Below are 24,136 nucleotides of genomic sequence, written 5' to 3'. Positions count from 1 at the left end.
GCCCCAAATGCATAAAGTGTGATAAGTGTAGATCATGGAGGACTCTAGTCATTGTGCAGAAATGAAATTGGGAACAGATGGATTGCAGACATCATCATAACATAATGCACACCTGGCAGGTGTGAAACCAATTAATGATAATGAGCTGTACACATAAAAGATGTGTACTTTCATTTAGAAAATATTTATCTGATATATAATCCATGAGATGCACATCTTTATACGTGTAGCCAACTCCTAAATATTTAATATTTCATTTCAAAATCATATATATGTTACAGGATCAATTTGGCAAAACTTATTACTGTTATATAAAATAATTATAAATAACCATCAGAGTAGAAAACTAGTCAAAAACCTTGTCAAGAAAATTTGGCTACAAACATCTGGCTGTAGCTCTCATTCCGTTCCATTTTTCATTGCTGCAGAATGAATCCTTCTGACATCAAATTTCTCAGCAATGAATTTAAAAAAACTTTCCTTCTTTTCATCTAGTTGAATTGCTTTCACTTTTCATTCTAAACTTAGACTTTCTCATCAAATTTGAGTCTTTTGCCATGGGATAATCAAAAAGTTTCCATAACTCATGTAAAGAAAAAGTTACTTAACTGTTTATAGAAATTTTAGAAGTCTTAAATTTACTTCAGTTTGATTTAAAGTAGCAATTTTATCAAGGAAACAACTTTCCCCATAACCAGGGTTCATACAGAATTCTGAATGATTAATTCAGAGACATTTCCTAAGCTTTCAAAGACCACAAGCATAGATTTTCAAGACCTATGTTCGCTGACATTTTGTATACAAGTTATGTTATATGAAACAACAACGAATGCAAAATACTAAAATATTGTTTAATGATGACATGAAAATGAATGGGTCATCGAAAGAAACCAGGAAAACTCGACTACATCTAAATCTAACAACCTTGGACAATTTTATTTGTGAATATGGAAAGAAATTAAAATGTTTAGGTGTATTTCAAAGACTTTTAAAGACCTCAGGGAAATCTGCTCGATTGTCCCAAACTTTGAAGGCCTTGAAAATGCTATCTCATTTTTCCCAAACTGTCAATGACTGTATGAACCCTGATAATTTACTACATTTATCACTGCACATATAGGTATACAAGTAGAAGGCAACCCCCCCACCAACCCCAACAAACATAATTAACATACCACTTAAGTAAACAGATACTAATCGTCTGGTAACTACCCATATTATGTGCCATTTCATTCACCCAATTTTGACCCAATTTATACATTTATCTATGCAATATATTTTGGAAAAAAAGTAAATAAATTGAAAGAGTCCTGGGAAAATTTCACATAGTTTATAAAGAAATTCAAGGACTTCTCAATGATACAACCAACTTTTTTCAAATTCAAACAAAAGTTTTCAAGACAACCATTTAAATGATTTTTCAAGGTTGTACAGGCCATATGTAAAGGATATATTTATTAAAGTCAGAGATATCCAACGTACCATAGGGAAAATTTCGTACTATCATCCATATTTTTGAGTCTTTTTTCAATGTTTTGACAGCCTAGAATAAAAAGAATTGCACATATATAAGTTACAGAGTCTGAAATTAAAATACATGAATGAAAACAGACTCTCTCTCTTTCTCTCACTCAATAGATAGATAAATAAACTCTCTTTCTTTCACTCAATAGATAGATAAACATTCTCTCACTCAGTTGATAGATAAATAAACACTCTCTCTTTCTCTCACTCAATAGATAGATAAATAAACACTCTCTTTCACTCAGTTGATAGATAAATAAACACTCTCTCTTTCTCTCACTCAGTTGATAAATAAACACTCTCTCTTTCTCTCACTCAGCTGATAGATAAATAAACACTCTCTTTCACTCTCTCTTTCTCACTCAATAGATAGATAAATAAACATTCTCTCTCTCTCTCTCAGTTGACAGATAAATAAACACTCTCTCTCTCACTCAGTTGATAAATAAACTCTTTCTCTCACTCAGCCAATAGATAAATAAACACTCTCTCTTTCTCTCAATCAGTTGATAAACACGCTTTCTCTCACTCAGTTGATAGATAAATAAACACTCTCTCTTTCTCTCACTCAGTTGATAGATAAACACTCTTTCTCTCACTCAGTTGATAGATAAATAAACACTCTTTCTCTCACTCAGTTGATAAATAAACACTCTCTTTCTCTCACTCAGTTGATAGATAAATAAACACTTTCTTTCTCTCACTCAACAGATATATAAATAAACACTCTCTCTTTCTCTCACTCAACTGATAAATAAACACTCACTCTTTCTCTCACTCAACTGATAAATAAACACTCTCTCTTTCTCTCACTCAGTTGATAAATAAACTCTCTTTCTCTCACTCAATAGATAGATAAATAGACACTCCCTCTTTCTCTCAGTTGATAAATAAACACTCTTTCTCTCACTCAGTTGATAGATAAATAAACACTTTCTTTCTCTCACTCAACAGATAGATAAATAAACACTCTCTCTTTCTCTCACTCAACTGATAAATAAATGCTCTTCCTCTCACTCAATAGATAAATAGACACTCTTTCTCTCACTCAATTGATAAATAAACACTCACTCTTTCTCTCACTCAATACATAGATAAACACTTTCTTTCTCTCACTCAGTTGATAAATAAACACTCTTTCTCTCACTCAATAGATAGATAAATAGACACTCCCTCTTTCTCTCACTCAGTTGATAAATAAACACTCTTTCTCTCACTCAAAAGATAGCTAAAAAAAACATTCTCTCTTTCTCTCACTCAATTGATAAATAAACACTCTTTCTCTCACTCAGTAGATAGATAAATAGACACTCTTTCTCTCACTCAACAGATAGATAAATAGACTCTCTCTTTCTCTCACTCAACAGATAGATAAATAAACACTCTTTCTCTCACTCAACAGATAGATAAATAGACACTCTCTCTTTCTCTCACTCAATAGATAGATAAATAGACACTCTTTCTCTCACTCAATAGATAGATAAATAAACACTTTCTCTCACTTAACAGATAGATAAATAGACACTCTTTCTCTCACTCAACAGATAGATAAATAGACACTCTCTCTTTCTCTCACTCAACAGATAGATAAATAGACACTCTCTTTCTCTCACTCAACAGATAGATAAATAGACACTCAATCTTTCTCTCACTCAATATATAGATAGACACTCTTTCTCTCACTCAATAGATAGATAAATAGACACTCTTTCTCTCACTCAACAGACAGATAAATAGACACTCTCTCTTTCTCTCACTCAACAGATAGATAAATAGACACTCTTTCTCTCACTCAACAGATAGATAAATAGACTCTCTTTCTCTCACTCAATAGATAGATAGACACTCTTTCTCTCACTCAACAGATAAATAAACACTCTTTCTCTCACTCAACAGATAGATAAATAAACACTCTCTCTTTCTTTCACTCAATATATACATAAACACTTTCTCTCACTCAATAGATAGATAAATAAACACTCTCTCTTTCTGTCACTCAATAGATAAACTCTCTTTCTCTCACTCAATAGATAGATAAATAAACACTCTCTTTCTCTCACTCAATAGATAAATAGACACTCTCTCTTTCTCTCACTCAATATATAGATAAATAGACACTCTCTTTCTCTCACTCAATAGATAGATAAATAAACTCTTTCTCTCACTTAATAGATAGATAAATAGACTCTTTCTCTCACTCAACAGATAGACACTCTCTTTCTCTCACTCAATAGATAGAGAAAGAGACACTCTTTCTCTCACTCAACAGATAAATAAACTCTTTCTCCCACTCAACAGATACATAAATAGACACTCTTTCTTTCACTCAATATATAGATAAACACTCTTTCTCTCACTCAATAGATAGATAAATAAACACTCTTTCTGTCACTCAATAGATAGATAAATAAACACTCTCTCTTTCTCTCACTCAATAGATAGATAAATAGACACTTTCTCTCACTCAATAGATAGATAAATACTCTCTCTTTCTCTCACTCAACAGATAGATAAATAGACACTCTTTCTCTCACTCAATATATAGATAAATAAACACTCTCTCTTTCTCTCACTCAACAGATAGATAAATAGACACTCTCTTTCACTCAATATATAGATAAATAAACACTCTCTTTCTCTCACTCAATAGATAGATAAATACTCTCTCTTTCTCTCACTCAATAGATAGATAAATAAACACTCTCTCTTTCTCTCACTCAATAGATAGATAAACAGACATTCTTTCTCTCACTCAATAGATAAATACTCTCTTTCTCTCACTCAACAGATAGATAGACACTCTCTTTTTCTCTCACTCAACAGATAGATAAATAGACACTCTCTTTCTTTCACTCAATAGATAGAGAAATAAACACTCTCTTTCTCTCACTCAATAGATAGATAAACACTCTCTCTTTCTCACTCAACAGATAGATAAATAGACACTCTCTCTTTCTTTCACTCAATATATACATAAACACTTTCTCTCACTCAATAGATAAATACTCTCTTTCTCTCACTCAACAGATAGATAGACACTCTCTTTTTCTCTCACTCAACAGATAGATAAATAGACACTCTCTTTCTTTCACTCAATAGATAGAGAAATAAACACTCTCTTTCTCTCACTCAATAGATAGATAAACACTCTCTCTTTCTCACTCAACAGATAGATAAATAGACACTCTCTCTTTCTTTCACTCAATATACAAATAGACACTCTCACTCAATATATAGATAAATAGAGACTCTTTCTTTCACTCAATATATAGATAAATAGACACTCTCTTTCTTTCACTCAATATATAGATAAATAAACACTCTCTCTTTATCTCACTCAATATACAGATAAATAAACACTCTCTTTCTTTCACTCAATACATAGATAAATAAACACTCTCTCTTTCTCTCACTCAATATATAGATAAATAAACACTCTCTCTTTCTCTCACTCAGTATATAGATAAATAGTTAGACACACAGAGAATAAAAACATAATGATATTTATTATAAGATACTGAAACAGATCAGTGGGTATATCACTTTTATTGCCACAGTGGGTATGTCGCTTTTATTGCCACAGTGGGGATATCACTTTTATTGCCACAGTGGGGATATCATGTTTTGAAAGACTTTTTTTCTATTTAGGAAGATATGTATCTTATTCCAACACATACTGCCATATTTAGGCATATCTGATTTTCTTCTTTCTCTCCCCATCCTCCACCCTTCCTCTCTCTCTCCCCATCCAGATAAATAGATCTTAAAATGTGTCAAGACCGTTGACCATCTAGTATACATAATTAAAGAGCTGACACCGTCAAGAATACCTAGCAATGAACCCCTAACAATAAAAAGCAGGCTACACCACTGATGACAGTCCAATGTTTCCCCATTACTCATGTAATATTTCCTTAAATCTACTTAGAAAAATTTAGATATCCTCTATTTGCAGTGACTCTAATGTTTTTGATAACCAGATGTGGCACTGAAGTATTTATTGTTTGAAAATGATTTCCAAAATGATTTCCAAAATGTATTAAAAATGAATAAATATCCTTCAATAAAAATGCATTCTTGGCCCGACATGTAAATATTTCAACACAAGAAAAATAAATGTCCCTGCTGTTTCACTTCTTAAAAATGGTATAAATGAAGGATGTAATAACAGAGTTTATTATTCTTGGATTAATTATTTTCCTTGTCATCAAACCAAGTATATACAATGCACAAAGCATATTTAACAAGTAAGCTTTTATGTCATAAATATGAAAATGTACTAAATATCATTCTACATCGGATTCCATTGTACACACTAATCTGACATTTTTTAAAACCTACATAATTTATACATATTTATCAGTGCTTCATATTTCTCCAGAGAAATGATCTGAGAGATAAAGAATGATCTGACATGAGATGAGAGATAAAAAAATGATCTGAGATGAGATGAGAGATAAAAAAATGATCTGAGATGAGATGAGAGATAAAGAATGATCTGACATGAGATGAGAGATAAAGAATGATCTGACATGAGACGTGAGATAAAAAATGATCGGACATGAGATGAGAGATAAAAAAATGATCTGAGATGAGATGAGAGATAAAAAAATGATCTGAGATGAGATGAGAGATAAAGAATGATCTGACATGAGATGAGAGATAAAGAATGATCTGACATGAGACGTGAGATAAAAAATGATCGGACATGAGATGAGAGATAAAAAAATGATCTGACATGAGATGAGAGATAAAGAATGATCTGACATGAGATGAGATAAAGAAAAACATAGAGAAAGAGGAGAAATGATAGGCATCATCAGTATGTTGGCACACAAGGCATGCAATTCTCACCAAGAAAACAAATTTCACAAACTGTTAGCATCACAAATGAAAATAAAGAGACCTGAGGCCCAAATTAAACTTTCCATCACAATAAAAATAATTCTCTTCATCTTTATGCTTTGAATTTTGTAAAATATACTTAGTGGTGTATAAGGCGACATTTAGAATATAACAAACTGGGACTTACTTTAAAGCAAACTATTGACATTTTCATGAGTGAACCATTTAGTCACCTCAGCTTTTCCTCATCTTGAACCTTAATTGATTTTTCAAAAATATTCACCAATGAAGTGTACACTAATATGCAAAGAATAATAGCCACATGTTAATCATACAAATTTTTGATTTGACAAACTCTATGCTTGCATGCATTTTATCCAAACAAAAATAATCTGTCAGAAATAAGGTGTGATAATCTGTTTTTCTTTGCATCTTTAGTGACAGATATTACTGAGCAACAATCTCAAGTTCATGATGAAGTGAAACTGACGTGAATGCAGGGTTTACTTGCAGTGAACAAGAAGTGTACAAACTCAAATATATTTGTTTGAGATCTGCAAGCAAAAATTATTAAATGCAGAGAGTTCACTTAAAAGTTAGTAGAGTCTGTTACTTCCGAAACAGTCTTGAAAATTTCAAACCACTCTTGGAAATGAATATCCTCCATCTTCCACCCCGAAATATATAAAATCATAAACACCAAGAAAAATCTTTCTTCTTGCAATGGGATGCTGATTTGGGCCCCAGACATCTATCTTACCTGTTGAGAAGGTGAGTATAAAACTTTGTCATATTTGTTGTTGGTGGAAGATGGATGCCCAACATCTCTCTCTCTCTTTATATGTATATATATATATATATATATATATATATATATATATATATATATATATATATATATATATATATATATATATGTGTGTGTGTGTGTGTGTGTGTGTTTAACTTTTGTCCATCATTGCAGATTGTAAGGCTCACTTGTAAACAACATATTGCATAGTTAACTTTTGTATATGACTGTACATTAAGATAATGATCATTTGCAAACACCATGTTTATTTGGGTTTGATTTCAGGACATTGTTTTTTCCCTTCAAAATTCTATAATCTGCAGGATTTTTGCTATGTTGTTTGCCAAAATTTAAATAAGCAGACCTTGTTTACAAATTTGATGGAGATTTCCACTGGAAACAACCTAAGTTGATGGCATTTTGTTGTCTCAAAAGTCAGGTCAGAGTCTGTATATAAAGAAGGCCAAGTAAACAATTATTCCTACAATAAGTTCAGTCTCTAGGATCATTGTTAGTTGTGTTCAGATATAATTTGAAACGAATCATTTAAATTATTCACTGGAAATACAAAGTGCTCATTTACTCTTTGGACTAAAACACTGCTTTGGGATTATTGGTAATTCATTAAAAGACTTTCTGGATTATATGATTGTCATACATCAAGACTACTGGTACATCAGCACATTCAAGGCTATTGGTACATCTGCACATTCAAGACTGGAATTCATTTGGAACACTCTATACTTCTGGACTTGGGATACAATGTTTAGGATTATTTGGGATTTAATTCATAATACTGTAAATTCCTCTTAAATTTCCATTTTATAACTTTGAGAATTAACCTATTTGTTCTATTTCACAAAACTTGTTGGTTTTGCTTCTTCTTTTACTTGGTCAAATAACACAGAGTTGTAACAATATATATATTTAGGACCAACTAGACAATCATAAAAGTCTTTCAGTAAAATCCCATGCTGATATGACCGTCCATTTAATAGGAGTGGTGATGACAAGCTTTTTCAAGATGGCTACCTTGGTGGCCATTTTGTATGTCCAAGTAGCACAAGTTTCATTAAGGACTAGCTACATGAGGGGATGAATTTGTGTTTCATGGCAATGCTCCAATATGATAAGTAATAATAACTAATGCTAATGAATGGACAGACAATAGACCATGCCATACTCTCTTTCAATCCATAACCAGCAGAGCTAAAAATCACATGTTAGCTTGCATTTATAACCACTATGCTTGAATACAACAGTTTAAATTATTATTTGAAGCAGGTGTGTGTCCTGTAATAAATTAATTTAATCTTTTGAATATTATGCTTCAGCTTTTTTTCTCTTCTTCTTTCATTTGGCATTTCATATCACTCCTACCTCAGCATGTTCAATGGTTTCAAAGCCTACGCCATTTACTGAAAGAATCTGAAATGAATAAGAAATGCATATTAAATTCGGCATGACTATCCAAAATTTAAATTTCATTAAAGTTCCACAAAAATTATTTACATAGATTAATTAATTATGTAAAGTGTTTTCATATTCTATGACCAAGGGCAGAGACATTTTGTCAATACAGTGACCTTTTCAATGATAGGGATCATTTATGAAGATGTCACTTTTTATATTTTCAACTTTATAAAAAAAAGCTATGAATATTGCAACATTTCCATATATGGAAAAATAGACAAGAAAAATAAGCAGTGACACAATTTCAATGACACAGTAAGCATTGTACAGCTAAATGGACAAATATGAACAGCAGTCAGGGGGTGAAGCTGTAAGGGGAGTTATTGAAGATCACACTAATTTAGTGGCTGTTCAAATGGTCCTCTCAAAAAATAAGTATTGTTTTTGTGTTTTAAAGGAATGCTCATGTCCCCATACCTGAAGCATGCACAACATCAAACCCATTTTTCTTGTGGCCATAACCAATCATATGACAAGTCCAAAGTGCCAATTTTGGAGATTGGTTGTTCCAGTGCAATATATTTGAAGTTCAATATACAACATGTTATCCTGATTCAATGTTCAAGAACTTTTTTAAGGCAAAAAGACTAAAGTTTTAGTATGGGTGGCCAACATAAACAATAGTCAATCCATGGAAGTTGGTAAGGGCAACCAACAAACACAATAGTCAATCCATGGAAGTTGGTAAGCCCAACCAACAAACACACAAAAGTCAATCCATGGAAGTTGGTAAGCCCAACCAACAAACACACAATAGTCAATCCATGGGAGGTGATAAGCCTAACCAATAAACACACAATAGTCAATCCATGGAAGTTGGTAAGCCCAACCAACAAACACACAATAGTCAATCCATTGAAGTTGGTAAGCCCAACCAACAAACACACAAAAGTTAATCCATGGAAGATGAAAAGCCTAACCAATAAACACACAATAGTTAATCCATGGAAAATGGTAAGTCTAATGAATACACACACACAACTGTAAATCCCTGGAAAATGGCAAGCCTAACCAACACATACACAACAGTTAATCTACAGAAAATGGTTAGTCTAATGAATACACACACACAGTAGTCATCCATGAAAAATGGTCAGCCCAACCAACACACACACAACAGTTCATACATGGAAAATGGTATGCTTACCTAACACATACACACACAACTGTTACCCATGGAAAATAGTAAGTCTAATGAATACACATACACAATAGTCATCCATGGAAAATTGTAAGTTAAATTAATACACACATACAATGGTCATCCATGGAAAATGGTAAGTCTAATGAATACACACATACAATAGTCATCAATGAAAAATTTTAAGTCTAATGAACACACACACACACAATAGTCATCCATGTAAATGGTAAACCTAACCAACCCATACACACACAATAGTAAATCCATGAAAAATAATATGCCTGATCCACATGCAAACACACACAATAGCCAATCCACAGTACCATGGAAAATGGTCAGCTTAACACACACAGACACACACACACAGAGACTATATTCATAGTACTGGAAGGTCATATGTAAATCATATTTTAAGGAACAAACACCTGTGGTAATGACTTAGCTATCACAATTAGTCCAAGGGGCATTCTTGGATTGTCAATTACCCAAGACAAATTATTGTTTACCTGGTCTCCCTCATGCAGTCCCAACCTTTCTGCTTCACTGCCAGGCATCACCTATCAATAAAAATAGCCAGTTTACTATCTAAGCATCTAATATTCAGGATGGAATTGCCATAAGAAAGATAGTTGTCCCCTGAGACTGATTTCTATATAACTGCATTATACCAAATCACTACATGTTATTACTTAATTTGAAATAAACACTTCCGTTCTACAAAGGACCATAACAAGATCTTTGGCTCAAGTTTATCTGCTTGCACACAATCAAAATGTGGCTTAAATGTGGAAAATCTGAGTTATGATTTCAAATTCTACTTTTTCTGTGAGTGCCAATTCAAGGTACACAGCAAAACAGACATGCAAAATTTTAAAACATTAAAAACAATTTTTGTCTAAGACATAAGTCATTTAAATTTTTACAAATTTATTTTTTATTAACAATTATCATGTTTGATGGTATATGTGTATAATCTGTATAAATATGAAATGTCTTCATGCTTCCTGTGAAATCTGGTCAAAGCTAGTTCAGCCATTATGGGCAGGAAGTCATTCAAATATTTTTCTGTTTTTCACAAAGGTGGCCATATTTTACGGCAAATTGCCATCCTTCATACAAAACTGAAATTTCTTCATTCCAGGGTCTTTCAAATTTGGTCAAATTCTGCTAAGTGCTTTATGTGATTAAACATTTATCAATTTATTTTGAAATGGTGGCTATGTTTTTTAACAGATTGGCATCTTTTGTACAAATTTTTCAGGTCCTCAAACAGGAAGCTGTTTTTACAAAGTTGGTCAAATTCTGTTAGGTGTTGTTTAAGAATAATTTGTTTAAAGGTTTAGTCTTCATGCCAGGTGTCATGCTGTCAAATCTGGTCCAGTTCTGTTATGTGGCTTTTGGTAATAATTTTTAAAATTTAAAAAAATTATTATTCCAAGTACGTGGGTAGTAGTTGGTTGGGGATCCATCCCACTGAAAACCTCACAGTTCATTATAAGAGCTTAATAGTCTTCACAGTAAATAGTGGTTGACATTAGTAGATATTATTATTCTCTAATTCTATATTCATTACAGAATTTAATATTGGCTATTTGAGAGAGAGAGAGAGAGAAAGAGAGAGAGAGAGAGAGAGAAAGAGAGAGAGAGAGAGAGAGAGAGAGAGAGACATAGAGAGAAAGTGAGAGAGAGAGAGCAAAAGAAAAAAAGTATATTTCTTGCAAATATATTTTTACATGTAGACATATATAAACACATACAATTATACATACACATACATATAAATCCACATATACATATATATGAACACACACACACACACAAACACACACACACACACACAAACACACTATTACTACTACTACATTTTTCCTTTCTAATATACCTAACAACAAAATAAATGGGGTCATACCCACATCACTGCACACATGCTTAATTTGAAATATGGGCATATCTAAAACTTAACGTTATAGTTGTGATTTGAAAATACGGTGTGAATCATTCAAAGATCTGTATAGTTGCCATCTGACATCAAACTTTTTTCATATACAATTGATATATGCATAATATGTTTCTGATATGGAATTGAAAATGATTTCTTTTTCTGAAAGAGCCATGTTTGGTGTTTCTTAAATCTACATTCAGATCATTCTATCTCTTTTGTTTATTATACCAAGAATAAATTCTCTTTTACAAACTGAAACACTGTGTAGATGATTACACTTACTCCTTATCCACCCAATAAAACTAGAAAGTAGTGACTCAATTTTGAAACAGTTCCAAAACAATTTGATAAGATCTCTAAGGAGTCGTTACATAAAAGAATACATGCTTGTTGGGACTTTTCCAATTTTGCTGAAAAAATGTATTTTTGTTGGTACAATTATATGCATAATTTTAGTTTGAAACCATCTCACTTTTGCAGGTTTATGAGAATAATTCAATTAATGGTTTTTCTATTTTTAGTAATGGTGGCCACATTTGATGACTGACATCATTTGTATAACCTTGAAAAGAATTCATTAAAAAGTATTTTTTGCTAAAGTTGGTCAAACTCTGTTGAGGATTTTTTGACAAGAAGTAATTTAAAAGTTTTCTATTATTGTACAGGTGGCCATATTTGATGGCAAACTGACGTGAACTGCCTTGATGCCATGTCCAGCAAGGTGAGCTAAAACAGCCCTGATTCATGATGACTGAACACAGTAGAATGTACCAGTACATCTAATTTAAATTATCAATCAATCTAGGAGAAATATTTTAAAAAAAGCTGCCTAATTATTTTTATATTAATAGCATGGTTTTTAATTTTAAAAAGCATAAAGGTAAATAACTGCTTATTTGTAACAGTATAAACTTTAGGCAATTGGACATTTTTTCGTCTTAACTTGGACAGAAATTGCATTTTCATTTAATGAGCTAAACATCGATCTATTTAAAATATGAAATGTAATATCAAGACTATAATGTGAAAAATGGCCAGCATGGCAAGTCTGCCCACATGTTTGATAACGTGGCTTTTATTTAGTGAGAAAGGACATTAACACCAAGGTTACTCTAGGTTGGATATACAATCAGACAGACATGCAAAAGGATGCTCAAGAGTGATCAGTATATCAAGCTTCCACTAAGACTGGATCAAGCTTCCACTAAGACCAGATCAACCAAAGCCTGGCTGAAGTGTACAGATTTGGTTTGTCTAAACCATGTAGAACATTAAATCCTGTCTGTAACGACCAATGCTCTGACAGACCACCTTTCTTGAGACCATGTTGTCAAAGGAGATTTATTGATTATAAAATGACATGATGTGTCATGAGAGACTACCTATCATGAGATATCAAACATTTTTGGCAGAAGGGGTGGACTTTCAAGACAGGTGTGATTCTTATGATGCATCCTGTATAATCAAGTTACAGTATAATCAGGTTACATCATTCTGGAGTAACAGTGTTGAAGAAACTGAGCTAAACACTGATGTTAATACAGATCACTGGAGCAAAGAATGTAGGTCATAGTGACTTATATCGATTGAAGTGTGTGATCCTTTTAGCAAGTTACATGGCACCGTATGCTATGGTGCAAAGGCACTTAGCTAAACACAAAGGTTAATGCAAGTAATAGAGTATGAAATTTAGGTGAAGGTGACCTAGTTTTAATGAAAGTATTGTACTTCTCATGATGCCTCTTTTTTCCAAGTTACATGACTCTGCAGACAAGTATCACAGTAGCTGAGATAAATACAAACCTGAACATAGAAAATTCAGTTTAATAGAAAGGTAAGCACATGTCACCAAGCCATGAAAAAATGGTCATGGTGACCTAGTTTTCTCTGATGACTGTACTACTCCTCATGAAATATTTACATACCATATCCATCAACAAGCAGTTCTACCTGAGAAAATGATTTAAATGCAAACCCCATCCCTAATGTTGACACATGATGGACAGATGGGTTGATGGACTTCTGGAAAGGCATCATCAACTGATTAGATGGAATTGAAAATTGGACAAAAATGGCCTTTTCAAGAAATGGATTTCAGACCTCTTACCTTAGACACATAAATTCCACAATGATGCTCTTTTCCTCCTCGTATATTGAATCCAAGCTGAAATGTCATAGGAATACCATAAATACCCACAAGTCGACTGCAAACTAAAATGACTCAGATATGCTGTCACAGAATGTGCATGAAGATCTGGGTCAACACATTTAATCAGTAAACAAATATGACAGACCCTGATATATGGTGCATTATGCAATAGCAGATCAGAGTCTATGTGGTTTGCAGTTGGACTAGACTTATACATGAGCAGACATAGTACTTTTCTAAAATATAAATATCTTTTCTAAAATATTATGAAGTTGATATTTTGTTTGCAAAAAAGAAATAAATTTAAAACTATAAATTGTCTATGAATTGTCTATAACGTGTGTGTCAATTTACAGTTATTTCAGTTTGCTACTAATCTAAAGATTAAAAAACTATCATCTGTCTTTGAAGAAAAAATCGCCATTCCATATTCACAAAATTAAGTTCCAAAGAAAATGTTAGATTTTGCAAAACCATTAACATTAATACATATGAAAATATATAAATTCAGTCTCATGTTCCACATGCAAACAATTATAATGCATCTAAATCAATAATTATATAATGTCCATATACATAAACCATACAGTCATCCATATACATGCACCATATAAACACCCATTTACACATACCATATAATCATCCATATACATGCACAATGCAGTCATCAATATACATGTACCATATAATCATCTATATATACATACACACCATATAATCATCCATATACACATGCCTTATAATCAGCCATATAAACATACCATACAATCAGCCATATACATTAGCCATACAATCATCTATATACACACACACCATGTTATCATCCATTTACATGTACCATATAATCACCCATATACACATACCATATAATCATCCATATATACATACCATATAATCATCCATATATACATACCATATAATCATCCATATATACATACCATATAATCATCCATATACACATGCCATATAATCATCCATATATACATACCATATAATCATCCATATACACATAACATATAATCATCCATATACACATACCATACACTCAGCCATATAAATATACCATGCAATCAGCCATATACATTAGCCACACAATCATCCATAAAAACATACCCTGTAATTGGAAGGCAACCTGTCCTAATTGAAAGTAGTTAATTACTGCTATTTTATCACCTTCATGAAAAGCTATCCCTCTTTTAGGGCCACCTTCCAGGTGCAAATGGGGGTGGGTGGGTGGCTTATAAGACTGGTACCACTGTACAAAAATATATTAACAATAAACAATGCCTCTATCATTCTTAGTGCTGATAACAAACTAACATTGAATTCTCTTTCGTTTTACAGACTGTATGTGAAATGTTGGATAATGTAACATTATGCAAAACTGATACATTTACACAGTTATGGGTCCAAGACATCCAAAATCACTAAAAGCATTCAATGCTGTGCATTTTCAATTGGTACTCTTTTTTTGTATATATATATCCGCTAGTAAGGGACATTAGTATAGAACAATACACAAAAAAGTAATCCTGTTGCTAAAGTTTCAGAAAGATTAGAGTTTTTGTTTACTTTATCACTTTATTTGAAGGACTGTTATTGTGATTTGTAAACTTGCATATTGCTGTTTTTCATTGATGAGACAGAACAATGATGTCATTATACATCAAATCACTTCAAGTGTTTATAGCACTTTAATACACAAGGTAAAAAGTGATATAATGTAATGATTATGGACAAGTCACTTTGAAATTTTCACTAGTCCAAATATTTCACTTGTCCTGAATGTCAGGCTGTGCAACTGCTCAACTCTGTATAGTGATGACATATCATTGTGTCACAGACCTAACTGTAAGGCTCATCTCACTTATAACATGGGTAGTTTTTATTGCCCCTATCAATGGCATTATAATGAGTTTTTATTGCCCCTATCAATGGCATTATAAAGAGTTTTGGTTGTCCTTATCAAGGCATTATAAAGTTTTTATTGTCCCTATCAAAAGCATTATAAAAAGTTTTTATTGCCCATATCAATGGCTTTATAAAGAGTTTTTATTGCCCCATCAATGGCATTATAAAGAGTTTTTATTGCCCCATCAATGGCAACAGAAAGAGTTTTCATTGCCCCTATCAATGGTATTATAGTATTTCTTGCCCCTATCAATGACATTATACAGAGTTTTTGTTGCCCCTATCAATGGCATTATAGAGTTTTTGTTGTCCCTATCAATGGCATTATAAAAAGTTTTTGTTGTCCCTATCAATGGCAACAGTTTTTATTGCCCTTATCAATGGAATTATAAAGAAATTTTGTTGCCCCTATCAATGGCATTATAAAGAGTTTTGTTGCCCCTATCAATGGCATTATAAAGAAATTTATTGCCCTATCAATGGCATTATAGAGTTTTTATTGCCCCTATCAATGACATTATACAGAGTTTTTATTGCCCCTATCAATAGCATTATAAAGTTTTAATTGGCCCTATCAATGGCATTATAGAGTATTTATTGCCCCATTCAATGACATTATAAAGAGCCCCTATCAATGACATTATGAAGAAGAAACACTATGCTGTACACCAATATTCTGTATCTACCTGTTCTGAAGCTTCATTTCTCTGCAAGCTGATATTCCTTGGCAGAAATTGCTCAAGATCAGAACTGTAATCTGGGTGATGTTCTCTCTGTAAAAGAAAAAAAAGTCATCTTTTTATCAACAAAAACCCAGACCTGTTATCCCATAATTTGCCATCAGATCAGACTACATGTTGCTCATTTAATCTATAATTTAAACAAAACAGCATACACCAATGTGAATAATGTTCCATCAGATCAGAACACAGTCTATTCATTGTATTTATAATTTAAACAGAACAGCTTACACCTATATGTATAATGTGCCATCAGATCAGAATACACTCTGTTCATTGGATCTATAATTTAAAGCTAACAGCATACATCCATAAAGTGTTTCTGCTTATACGAATTTTTTTTATTCACTATGTTACGAATCTATGCTCTTAAAAAAGGCAACAAAGAGTGAAGACAACAAGCTATGTAAAATTTAACAAATAAATTATTTCCCTAGACTATAAAGTTAAAAAAAAATGGTATTGTGAATTAAATCCAAACTGTAATCCAAGAATTAAAAAAACACAAGTCCAATCAATGAAAAGTTCTAAGTGAATCACAGCTCAAATCACAATGAAAATCCAAAATGGAAGGCAATGATGTCTGCAATAGTCAGCAATGTACTGATGTGTCAACAGTATCTTTCTGAATCACAGAAAATATTATTCCAGGTTTGAATTCTGTATAAATTCCAGTAAATGTCTTTGTCCAAGAATTATCAGAGCACTTTAGTATTTCCAGGACAAAAAATCACTTGAAATTCAATAATTTGAAGAAAAATAAAAATTCAGCCCCAAACTGGACACAACATAAAACAACTTGACTTCACAAGTGTTAAGGCACGACTGATAGAATTCTTATGATAACATCAGTTATAAGACTAACTAGAACTCAAAACAGATGCCTGGATGGGGGTCATGAGTTCATACTTCTGGAAACATAGGAGTTTGTTTACGAATTAACACATGCTTTATATCACGTAGTCCAGGTATGACCTTGACTCAACTTACTGATTCTTGATATGCAAAATTAAATAAAGGGTATCAATCAAAGTGGAGTATATTTCTGATATGCAAAATGAAATATGGGGTGTCTATCAAAGTGGAGTATATTCCTGATATGCAAAATGAAATATGGGGTGTCTATCAAAGTGGAGTATATTCCTGATATGCAAAATGAAATAAGGGGTGTCTATCAAAGTGGAGTATATTCATGATATGCAAAATGAAATAAGGGGTGTCTATCAAAGTGGAGTACATTCATGATATGCAAAATGAAATAAGGGGTGTCTATCAAAGTGGAGTATATTCCTGATACGCAAAATGTAATATGGGGTGTCTATCAAAGTGGAGTATATTCCTGATATGCAAAATGAAAGGGTGTCTATCAAAGTGGAGAATATTCATGATATGCAAAATGAAATATGGGGTGTTTATCAACGTGGAGTATATTCCTTATATGCAAAATGAAATATGGGGTGTCTATCAAAGTGGAGTATATTTCTGATATGCAAAATGAAATAAGGGGTGTCTATCAAAGTGGAGTATATTCCTGATATACAAAATGAAATATGGGGTGTCTATCAAAGTGGAGTATATTTCTGATATGCAAAATGAAATAAGGGGTGTCTATCAAAGTGGAGTATATTCTTGATATGCAAAATGAAATAAGGGGTGTCTATCAAAGTGGAGTATATTCATGATATGCAAAATGAAATAAGGGGTGTCTATCAAAGTGGAGTATATTCCTGATATGCAAAATGTAATATGGGGTGTCTATCAAAGTGGAGTATATTCCTGATATGCAAAATGAAAGGGTGTCTATCAAAGTGGAGAATATTCATGATATGCAAAATGAAATATGGGGTGTTTATCAACGTGGAGTATATTCCTTATATGCAAAATGAAATATGGGGTGTCTATCAAAGTGGAGTATATTCTTGATATGCAAAATGAAATTTGGGGTGTCTATCAAAGTGGAGTATATTCATGATATGCAAAATGAAATAAGGGGTGTCTATCAAAGTGGAGTATATTCATGATATGCAAACTGAAATAAGGGGTGTCTATCAAAGTGGAGTATATTCCTGATATGCAAAATGTAATATGGGGTGTCTATCAAAGTGGAGTATATTCCTGATATGCAAAATGAAAGGGTGTCTATCAAAGTGGAGAATATTCATGATATGCAAAATGAAATATGGGGTGTTTATCAACGTGGAGTATATTCCTTATATGCAAAATGAAATATGGGGTGTCTATCAAAGTGGAGTATATTCCTGATATGCAAAATGAAATAAGGGGTGTCTATCAAAGTGGAGTATATTCCCGATATACAAAATGAAATATGGGGTGTCTATCAAAGTGGAGTATATTTCTGATATGCAAAATGAAATAAGGGGTGTCTATCAAAGTGGAGTATATTCTTGATATGCAACATGAAATAAGGGGTGTCTATCAAAGTGGAGTATATTCCTGATATGCAAAATGAAATAAGGGGTGTCTATCAAAGTGGAGTATATTCCTGATATGCAAAATGAAATAAGGAGTGTCTATCAAAGTGAAGTATATTCCTGAAAATATGAGTGCTGAAGTGTGTCACAACTGAGGACTCCAGGGCAGAATGCAATGAGAATACCCTAATGAGAGAGACAGAATGATCTCAATTTATTTTATATCTTGACTTGTTTTTTAGTGCTAAAACACTGATGAAAACCATTTCTTCCACACTTTGTCAAGATAAGTTATATCTTAATAGGCCTAAAGTACAATCGGTGAATAATTCATGAATATAAGGTTCTATTTCATATCACTAATAACTGTGACCCCTAACTATTTCGCTTGATTTGATGTGGTGTTTCCGTGGGCTTCAAGCAATTTTTCTGAACATGATAGGCTATAAATGGAAGAACCCATTAAAAAAAAACAGGGAAGAACCAATGATCCACTGGAAGCCACAGGCAAGCTTTCTCACAAATTCACATCAGCTGAATACAAGACTCAAACCCATGTGAACAGAACTGACATGTCAGTGATCTGTAAAGGCAAGTGTGTAAATCACTAAGCCACCTGAGGCCACTTAATTTATTGAGATTTACTAAAAACTTCTTCCAGCTGGAATCGCATGCCCCCTTTACTAGTTTATTAATGCTGTTTTGTAGTATCTTAGTATAATGCTAGGTCTTAACATTTCTGTAGCATACACAGGCATGGCAGCTACAAAGAGGCAAATTTCTTAACCAGTTTTTAGCATAATATAATTAATATACAAAGAGAAAGTGAATTTTTCAGTAAATTATGTTTCTCATAGAATATGAATACATGCCCTCCCAGAGATGAAAATTTCGAGTCTATATTATATAGACAAAGGGAAACAATTCTTTACCATTACCTCCCCTTGCCACTGACAGGTGGCACTATTTTTAATCTGAGTGGAATATCATGTAATGCGATGCTCGCATTGCAGGGAGAAGGAGAGGTTATTAAAATAAAATGACCAGTTAAGTATTCTAGGCAAAACATAATTTATTTAAAAATTTGCTTTCTTCTTCAAATATGTTCTCTGATCACATTACTGTTAGAAGAGTAGGTAATAGGTAGAGGGAATGTTGGGCATCCAACCTATACCTCAGGTATCCTCTGAAGGAAAAAGATTGAATTCCCTATATGAAGGGTAACTTGTTCTCCTATCTTGTGAGCAACACAACTGTAGGTGACATGGAAAGAATAATGAGATCTTCTTACCACATATCAATTCCTGGGTGAATCCAGCAAAAGCTGTTCATGGTGCCCATCTGGAAGTTGTGCTGATGTCATGGGTATGGTGGCTGCTTGTATGAATGAGACTGGGCTGACCTGACCCACAGTCTTACTCTGGAACTGAGTCTCATAGATAAAAACTTAAGAAAGCTGACTCAATGGTATTTTTAACAGACATTATGGTCAAAGGCAAGGCTGGCAGTGATTGCTCTTATTTCATATGCAGAGATCTTCATGAAGTGACTGTTCTGTTGATATGTAAGAGTATGCTGTGAGTATTACCCACTTCAAACACAGTGAGAGGGCTTGAGGGGTTATGTCCTTTTTGCCCAGGTTTACCTGGGAGAAAGAGCCATCTTCGAGCTCCAAGAACTGGCCCAGTTGATGTCAGGTAAATTCAGTGCATGTACCGAGTCCTGTTTGAAAGCATCTTGGAATGTTTCAATACTAGAGAATGGTAGCATCATTTTATAATTGCCCACTGATGGCAACATTATCTTCGCGACAAAAACCAGATTGCTTCATTAGGACCACTGAGCCATCTGATCAAAACTGAAGCTATGCTGGGTCAAAAGAGAAAGCATGTTATTCACTGTGTTGTGAAAATTTAATTGGTTGTTAATGAGGATTGTGAATACCTGCTTTTTGTCTTGATTCTAAGAAGCAAACAGGTTGCTTTCTTAATTTTAAGTTCAAGACCTGATCCTGTTTACAAGTAAGTTTCCTAGGATAAAACATGTAGGATTGTTTGGAATTTAATTAAAAATATTTTCTTTTGAATTTTCACTTTGTATTCCTGGGATATAAAATGCTTGTTGTATTTTACTCAAATTGTTGGTTTCACTTCATTTTTGTTACATAGTTTAAGGTCATAGAGTCATAACAATTGACTCTAAATGCCGAAGCTTATGCTGTCAGGAACCAGGCTTTGTATAAAAGGAGCTTCAGCTAGGTCCTGGCTAAACTCGAATTTGTTTGAATTCAGCTAAGTCAGAAATCAGGAAAGATTCCACCTGGGAAACAGTGTGTGAGTGATTTAGGCCTAGGAGTAAAAGTTGGACAATAAGACAGATATCTTCTCTGCTACGATGATGGACTGTATCTGATATCATTGAATGGTGATATCATTATCATAATGATATCATTAACAGTAATCAGAGCCAACATTTTCTCCCAGAACAGCCAGAGAAAAAAAGTCATCTACTTAATGGCACTCAAAGGTACAATATTTTTTTACTTTGTAACAGTTCCTCATAACATGCTAATTTCCTTTGTAACCTTTAATGTGGAGGGTCCTCTAGATTGTAAAATTCTTTCAACAATCAAAGGGGTGAACTGTTTTTGCTCAAAGACTCTTCAAACAAGAGCCAATCATGAAGGAAAAAATGGTCTGTGCAAAAACGGAACAAGTAGGTTTGAGAAGATTAGGCCTGGCCAGGATCTTCCTTGATAGATCTATAGCTAGACTGAGGAGATCGCTGCTACAAGATTTGTCCCAGCAGAGAGGGGCAATCAAAGTCTGGCCCCTCAAATTTTGTATAATCTTTGTTACTAAGATTACTGGGAGTAGGAAAAGTCCCAAAGACCCTCCCAACTGAGTGAAAGATCATTGATGGACCGAGCCTCAGTATCTGTTACTGCGGAAATGAAGGTGGGTAGTTATGATTCCAACTAGACTGATTATCAGATACTCCAAAAGCAGGAAAATCTGATGAAGGACCAATGGATGGAGGGGCCATTTTGTATGGAGACTCTGTTCCTTGCTTGACAGAGAATTGGCCAAGACAATGAGTCAGCCAGGAATACACATATATTTGATCCAGATGTCAATGCAATGTTACACTGTTGATATTCTAGATACTGACTCCCATACATGTTCACTGCCAGCCGTCTGCAAGCCAAAAAATAACTAGATGCCAAGTCCAACAATGAAGACACAGCCAATACATTCTGATCGAGCTTTGAACAGGTGTACAATACACCTGCATTGACCTTAGTGTCTCTGTGTTTTTGATTTTTAACATAGCTTTAAAAAAAAAAATCAGTCCTATCACTTTGGTGTCTGCAGAGTGGCAGCTTAGTGATGTCTAGCACTGGGGCACCATGCTGCAGACATGTAGTATCATGTCCCACCAAGTCACGTTATCCTGACACCAGGCCAGTCCTAACACTAACCCCATAATGCTGAAGCCAGGTGAGGCAGCTGCTAGTACCACTTTTTTTTTATATGTCTGTGCTATGGCTCGGCTGGGGTTCAAACTTGTAGCTCCTCCATCCAAGGTGGATGCTCTAACCACTTAGACCATCCGTATTGACTGTATAGTGTGCAGGCAAAGTCAGATTAACTGCAGCATAATTTTTAATTTTTATCTAACAATGTGAGATCTAAAGAAAAGGCACAAGAATGGGTCTTATACCAGCAGAATGCAAAGTATACTTGTAGTTGACTCACAGAAATAAAAGGCTTTGGAACTGCCTGGTTCACAGATCTTTGGAAATGCCAGATTCACTGATTTTTTTAAATTGCCTGGTTCACAGATCTTTGGAAATGCCAGATTCACTGATTTTTTGAAATTGCCTGGTTCCCTGATTTTTGAAATTGCCTGGTTCACTGATCTTTGGAATTGCCAGGTTCACTGATCTTGGCAGACAGTCTCTCAGCAATTTCCTTGATAATGCAGTTAAAAACTGAAGAAAGTAAAGATGTTCCTTGTTATCAATATCGACTGAGGCCTTTACCACATATGCCAGTGGGGGGATGCAGACATTCACCAGATAAATTTCCTCTAATGCTGTCTAAAGCTTTAGTCAATCACTTCCACGATGAGACCTAAGCAGGAACTATGATAAGGTTCATCCCCATACTCAGTATGTGGGTAGTCCTTGTTGGAATCAACAACAATATTCAGATAATACCTGGAGGCATAGAATAGGCACAGTCATCATCTCTAAGACTGTCACATTACTGTTCAAGAAGGTTGTTGTTGTTATAGGGTTTATCGCCATTTTTCAGCACAAGATAGGCTATACATGGCGGCCAGTATTAATGGTGGAGGAAGAACCCCCGACCCACGAGAAGCTACCAGCAAGCTTTCTCACATATCCACATTTGCTGATCCCAAGACTCGAACCCACACAGACAGAGGTGAGATAGCAGTGATCCCAGACAGAGAGTACTTTAGACCACTCGGCCACTCAGGGCCCCTGTTCAAGAAGGTAAGCCATGATGGCTAATTGCATTAAGAAAATGTAGTTGTTGGTATGGATCACTTGTCAAAATCAAAATCAGTCACTGCTGAAGGTGTCAACATACAGACAGTGGCACTGCCAGAAAAGTAGTAATGACAGCCAAACAGGCAGATCTATCAATAAGTACCCCCATAAAGTTAATATTCCATGGCTCTTACTTGATGCAAGGACGATATGCCATTGAAAACAAAAATGTCATTTATCAACCCTATGTGTCTGGACTTACAGGCCTAAAGGCCATGCATGGACACGCAGTAGGACTTATGCCCACTAGGTTGCCTAGGATTGGTTGGAAACTCATACAGTTCCAAAATTCTCAAAACAGAAGACAGAAAGCCAGGGAAAAATTGGCCAGAACTAATCATCTCTGTTGTTGCTTGCTGACTCAAACGACTCACTTGCAACTCCAGAAATGGTGTAGATGGTAGAGAAGTCACAGTGTCCTCCAATTCCCTTGATATAAACAGTAGCAATAGGAAATGTCTGATGTATCATTATTGGGGGAAGAGCTCCAATGGTATCCCCATACAGAATGGCAAAAGACTTAGTTTTAGGGTGAATGTTCTAAACATCAGTATTCTTTGTCTTTGGTTTTCCACATCACAACCTGTTTTTTTCTTCTTCAGTGTTC

The 24,136-nt window shown here is 34.0% G+C and overlaps 1 protein-coding gene across 3 annotated transcripts in view; it reads right to left on the bottom strand.

Annotated features, from left to right (window-relative positions):
- Positions 1-24,136, bottom strand: part of LOC149800238 (PDZ domain-containing protein 11-like) — a 31,345-nt gene that overhangs the window by 5,642 nt on the left and 1,567 nt on the right. For 2 of the 3 annotated variants that reach the window (XR_016421345.1, XM_089959812.1), the window contains exons 2-6: positions 16,465-16,551; positions 13,826-13,882; positions 10,283-10,333; positions 8,540-8,587; positions 1,483-1,543 (exon numbers count right to left, since the gene is read on the bottom strand). Coding sequence is in view for 1 of the 3 variants with exons in the window: in XM_089959812.1 (XP_089815938.1) it covers positions 1,483-1,543; positions 8,540-8,587; positions 10,283-10,333; positions 13,826-13,882; positions 16,465-16,551 (304 nt within the window). In the remaining 2 variants the exon portion in view is untranslated. Of the gene's footprint in view, positions 1-1,482; positions 1,544-8,539; positions 8,588-10,282; positions 10,334-13,825; positions 13,883-14,980; positions 15,123-16,464; positions 16,552-24,136 lie in introns of those variants that run through there. The other variant, XR_016421346.1, reaches the window with a different exon arrangement.

This window comes from Sinohyriopsis cumingii, chromosome 5 (assembly GCF_028554795.1).
Source record: "Sinohyriopsis cumingii isolate HCF-2022 chromosome 5, ASM2855479v2, whole genome shotgun sequence".
NCBI lineage: Eukaryota > Metazoa > Mollusca > Bivalvia > Unionida > Unionidae > Sinohyriopsis > Sinohyriopsis cumingii.
This window is presented reverse-complemented; position numbering and strand designations above follow the sequence as displayed.